Source organism: Neltuma alba, unplaced genomic scaffold (genome assembly GCF_004799145.2).
Source record: "Neltuma alba isolate B1F8T4 unplaced genomic scaffold, ASM479914v2 tig00005651_pilon, whole genome shotgun sequence".
Taxonomy (NCBI): domain Eukaryota; kingdom Viridiplantae; phylum Streptophyta; class Magnoliopsida; order Fabales; family Fabaceae; genus Neltuma; species Neltuma alba.
The window spans coordinates 6,552-12,376 of NW_021634186.1; the positions used below are offsets into that span (position 1 = coordinate 6,552).

The window sequence follows — 5,825 nt, forward strand, 5'->3', positions numbered from 1 at the left end:
TATTTTTTTTTATTCTCTCCCAAAATGGGAATAACATAAGGGGAAGAACAGCAAGATATGAGAGCAGCACATAGTTGATAAAAAATATTGTGGGACTCAACATAGCAATAATAATTAAAAAAAAAACAGCAGCACAGAGCTGCACAACTGCAATTAAGAAAATCAAAAAAGGGGACAGAACAATGCACACAGTAGGAATTGATCTGAAGAGAAATTAACAAACCAATAAGAGTTGGTAAAAGCAAATTAAAAACATAGACATTTGATGATGACCTGTGATCTCATCGTCCCTAACAGAAGAAGCATCATTGGAGGGATACCCCATTGGTGGTGAATATGAAGTCACCGGTAAACATAACATCACTAATTAGTATTCTAAATCTCATGCATCTATAGTTAACGGTCAGATACAGGGCAAACTGTGAAGAAGCTTGAAGGAATCATCAATTAAACTGCGTTTGGCAACACAGTATTTTGATCACAAACCGTATATGATATACGTATAACAGTTAACATAGCAGGAGGTTCTTGTGGATGGTGGTAATTCATCATTAAAAAATATTGAAGTTAAGTTGATTATCTTATGAACTATAGGAACAGCAAGGCAGAGACGAAATAGAGATGATAATGAAGGATTTTGAGGAAGAGATTGCTAAGCTATACACACACATAAGAAGTAATGATTCGAATATTTCAATTTAGTTTCCTTTCTAATCAAGAGAAGACTTGAAACCAGCCGTCTTTCGGTTATTGTAATTCTAGAGATGATTATCAGACCATCTGTTACATGATCATAATCTTATGAACTATAATTAAGACCTTTTTCCTTTTCGCCACCACTCATACAAATAATTTGTTATAACTCTCTCTAATATGAGTAGTTTGTAATTGCAAATGTAAGGGTTCAAATAAAGAACTGTAATGACACCTATAAAAAAGACTCCAAATGCTCCCGCAAAACTCCATAAGAAAGCATCTTGAAAATCATATGCTTTCAAATGATGAGGTTGCCTATTTCTCCCTGCTATCGAGCAATTTTGCCGCAAGGGGGGGCCACATAAAAAAGGATTCCCTTCATAACTGGCTGAATCAAAAGTTGCAAATTGATTTTTCATATCAGGTGTTGTTCCAGATAGATTATTTTGAGCCACTGAGAAGGAAGACAATGAGTACAGCTGAGTTAGTTGTGCAGGAATGTGGCCTGTCAATTTGTTGTGGGAAAGATCAAGGCTTTCTATCTGCTTGAGGTTGGAAAACGTTTCTGGAATAAGCCCTTTCAATTGATTGTTTGACAAATTTAATGCATGGATGGCATCTAAGTATCCAATTTGTGAAGGAATTTCACCTACCAATTGATTACTTGAGAGATCCAACCCAGACATTAAATTTAAATTGCTTCTTTTGTAAGATTCATACCTGCTTTTTGTTGTAAAATCTACTTCTTGGTCTTTATGCAATGTAACATTTTCTTTTTGTTCTGGTATGTCAATTTCACCGGTCAGAGGGTTAAAACGATCATCTAAAATGGTTGTAGTCCACGACACAGTAAAAATTCCTATTTCAGTTTCCCTTGCTGCATCTATCTTCCCAAATGTGATGTTATTCAAGCAATATGGTATGCCTCCAGAAAGCTTATTTTGAGAAAGATCTAATAATCTGATATTCTTGAGCTCACATAAATGAGTAGGAATAGAGCCTTCAAGTTTGTTTCCTTTTAACATGAGGACCCTTAAACTCAAAAATGAGCCATTCACTCTTGAAAGTGGACCTGAAAAATTGTTATTCATCAAATCCAAAATCAACAATAAAGGGGAATTAGCTAAAGTGGAAGGTAGAGGTCCCATGAAATGGTTGCTCTGCAAATGCAAGTACTTCAACAACGGCATATTCAAACAACTTGGCAGAGAGCCATTGAATTTATTGTAAGCAAGGTCTAGATATGTAAGTTCAGTCAAGTTGCAAAAGTTTTTTGGTAGTGGACCTATTAAATTATTCTCTGACAATTTGAGGTAGCTCAAATGTTGAAATTTTCCGATCCAGCTAGGCATTTCACCATATAATTGGTTGGCACTTATATCCAACATTCTTAACTCAGTACTATTCATGACCCCCCCTTCAAGCTTTCCTTTGTAGTTATTGTTGCTGAGATCCAAAAATAACAAATATGTGAAATTTGATCTTATGGGCAAGCATGGGCCACTGAGGTTGTTGTTTGACAGCTTTAAAAACCTCAATTCATTGATACCGTGACCGAATTCTTGGGGCAAATAACCATATAAATTATTATTTGACAAGTCAAGATCATTCAATTGCCTCATTTCACCTATTGAAGCTGGAAAGGGACCTTGCAATGAAATTGAAGACATGTTAAGAGAAATCAAGTTGGGAAAAATGAAGCCGATATGAGAAGGGATTTCATCTCTGATGGGGTTTGATGAAATATCAAAAGACTCCATTTGAAGCAATTTGGAGGTGGAATTGAGTTCAAAGGGACCAGTGAACAAGTTGTGGGTCAGACTAAAAACATTTAAACTTGTGTTATTTGTCAAAAGCCAGGATGGGAAGGTCCCTGAAATGTTCGTGCTGGTAAGTTCTAGGTGTAGCAAGTCATATTGATGAAGTAGAAAGGTAGGCATTTTGTTAGTGTTCGCCTCATTAAGAGTACAGTTGTCGATTATGAAACTTCTCAACTGGAAGGAAGGGATAAATGGGGGATTCTCAGTTTCAAGGTTGAGATTGGCGTTAGAGCATGAAATGGAAAAGATTTTGAGGTTGGAGTTGTTGGAAAGCGAAGAGAGTGAAAATGAGCCGGTGAAATTGCCATCAGAAAGAGTAAGAGCTACTAGAGACCTGAAAGAATGGAAGAGGGAGGAAGGAAATGTTCCTTCAAAACGATTTCCCTCAAGAATAAGCGTACGTAGAGAAGTCAAATTGCTAAGGCATGCGGGAAGTTGCCCCTCAAATTCATTCTGGACAAGATCCAGTAATGCAAGATTCTTCATATTGCAAAGGCCTCCTGCAACATACCATTTTTATTTATTAAAATTATTTAATAAGTACATCCATAAAAAAAAATTATAAAACTAGAAGTAATGGCGTAAATTTTGGACTTTGAGATTAAACTATATTTTCCACAAAAAAAAGGCTTTACGTGTGCTAAATTAATTTGTGAGTGTGTACGAAATAAGAAGTGTATCTAAATTAAAATTGGGCCCCAAACAAAAGCCTTCAAATAAAGCCCAAAAATGTAAGTAAACTAACAGTAAATCCTTGAACGCAGGATCACTTATTGGTATTAAAAATAAAGAAAAACAAAACTATACATTTGCTCCTTTTAACTTTGCATAATTTTTTAATTATAAAAAAAAATATGTTTTTAGTCCTTTAATCATAGAATTCTTTGCCTTAAATGATTTTTTTTTTGTAACAATCATGATTTTTTTAAAAATTAAATTTAATATACTAGTATTTAAGAAATCTGACATTGTTGGCGGAATACTCAGTTAATTAATGCGACAAAATATGAGTCGTACCTTGTTGTGGCAATGATCCAGTCAGGTTGTTATGGTCTAATGTCAATGTGGTGAGGGAAGTAAGAGACGTAATAGATTCTGGAATACTGCCCTCCAAGTAATTAGCACCAAGCCACAGCCCCTCCAGATTACGTGAATGAGAAAGGTCTGTCAAATGCCAAATGGACATGTGTGCGTTAAGCGACAGCCTCTTCAAATTAATTAGTGTGTATATACATGTGTGTGTTGTTAAATTTATCGATAATGAATCTGCTAGGTAAGAAAACATCATCTTATCTCTTACTTTTGACATTTCATTCAATTCTCTCAATTAAATGAAGGCACATAAATTGTTCGGTTGAGATGCTTATATGGCAAAGGTAAATAATTTGACTTCCCAACAAAATCAAGATAAAAAATAGAAACTTTCATATATTTAACGGAGAAAACTTTGTCTATATCTTCCTTTTAGCATTTTTCTTAAAATGATGGCCCAGTAATCTTTTTTCTAAAAGTAGATATACTTTTGATGCACGCTTCAGTAACTACATATGTCACTCAAAATATAGGATAATATAGAAGACAAAGATTTAGCACCGAAATATGGGAATTCTCTGAGCATATTATCTTGTAAGTCCAACGTTTCCAAGTTCGCCAGCCTGATATCGCCAAGCAGCCCTGTCCCACAAATAACATGTGATCAGTTACTATCAATGTTAGTGGGTATAAAGAATTATTAAAAAAATAATTCATATAATTAATATCATCGTCCTCTTCATAATTTAACATGAAGTGAAAGTTTGATAGTGTGGTTTTTATTAAGCTTGTTTTGGGACCCTCGATATATCCAAGAAAATATCTTGCTTAGTAATTTATTTTTTAAAAATGAGTAATAAAACTTTTGGTACTCAAATTTAATATCTCCGTTATCAATTTGGTCTGTGAAGTTTAATTTTTATCAATCAAGTTCCTAAAGTTTCATACGCAACTTTACTCCATCTGATGCTATCTATAAGATGTAAATGATTAAATTATGTAGATTATATAGTTTGTTGAAATTGCTTAAAGGCAATAAGCATGTAAAAATGTATTTTTTTTTCCAAAAAAATAAAAATGGTGAATGAGAGAGAAATTGAGTAAGAAAAAGATAAGTATGAGAGAGAATAAATGAAGTCATATAACGTATAATTATTGGGAGAAAATAGAAAAAAATTGGTTCAAATTTCACAAATAAAGCAAAGCGAGGGTTATCATCCTTGAATTAATGGTTGGTGATAGCACATGTGCGTTTAGGATTATCTATCTTCAAACCATAATGACTAATTTTGTATGATTATGAAACTTCAGGGACTTGATTTATAACAATTACTTAAATTTCATGGACCAAATCAATAGGTGAAGCAAATTTGAGGGACGGAAAGTTTCATTATTCCAATCAGAATTATCCACAAATATTTAGCTAGAACTAGAATGGACTCTTACCCTGACAAATCAGTGGCCTAAAAGAGGAAACCGACGAAAAAGAACAAGATAAAAGGTAATGAATGATATGATCATAATCATTATTAGCTAATTTTTTACCGTAACTGATGTGCTTTTACATCTTTAAAAATCACAGTTCGAAATGCTTATAAAAATGTCGGTCTTAATTAACAATGTATGTCTATGTACTGTGTGTATATATTATATGTATGCATGAATGATAGAATAGTTAAAAGAAAGAGGGTGACCTGACAAGTAATTCCCATCCAAACGCAACACTTGAAGCTGGATGAAGGGGAGAAAAGAAGAAGCATTGAGTGACCATTTGATGCGTCTCAACTCATAAGCTCTTGTATCGTTCAGAGAAAGGCTTATGACTCTACGAGTGGAGTTGTCACACTCTACAGCCTCCCAAGTGCAGCAATCTGCAGAGAAGGTATGGTTATTCCAAGAAGGAAGAGAAGAGCCACTTGGATAATTGAAAGCTTCTTTCAATTTCAGAAGAGCTTCTCTCTCTTCTTTCAAGCACCCCTCACTTTCTCCACTAAACCCTAAGAATATGAACATGATTATGGCCATCACGCACAACACGTCTTCTGATCTCACTGAATGATACCCCATTTTTGAGTATGCTTAATTAGCTTCCCTGTTTGCCTATATGTCTTCCATTACGTCCTCTCTATCCATATATATAGGCTGGAAGGAGACTCAATTATTGCTCTCTGAGTTCCAAAACAGTACACGAGTTGACTCATTTGTGGAGAAATGACTCAGACTGAGGATTAAAAAAACACGGCATATGGTGAGTGGCCAGCAACCAATAAAGCTAAC

At 34.5% G+C, this 5,825-nt stretch overlaps 1 protein-coding gene across 1 annotated transcript; it reads right to left on the reverse strand.

Moving 5' to 3' along the window:
* Window positions 1-670: 670 nt before the first annotated feature.
* LOC114748223 (receptor like protein 21-like) lies at window positions 671-5,615 on the reverse strand. Its single transcript, XM_028936584.1, has 4 exons — window positions 5,243-5,615; window positions 4,110-4,190; window positions 3,534-3,680; window positions 671-3,016 (listed from the first exon to the last, which is right to left on the reverse strand). The coding sequence occupies exons 1-4, from the start codon at window positions 5,613-5,615 to the stop codon at window positions 813-815; spliced, it is 2,805 nt and encodes a 934-aa protein (XP_028792417.1). The 3' UTR covers window positions 671-812.
* Window positions 5,616-5,825: the final 210 nt, after the last annotated feature.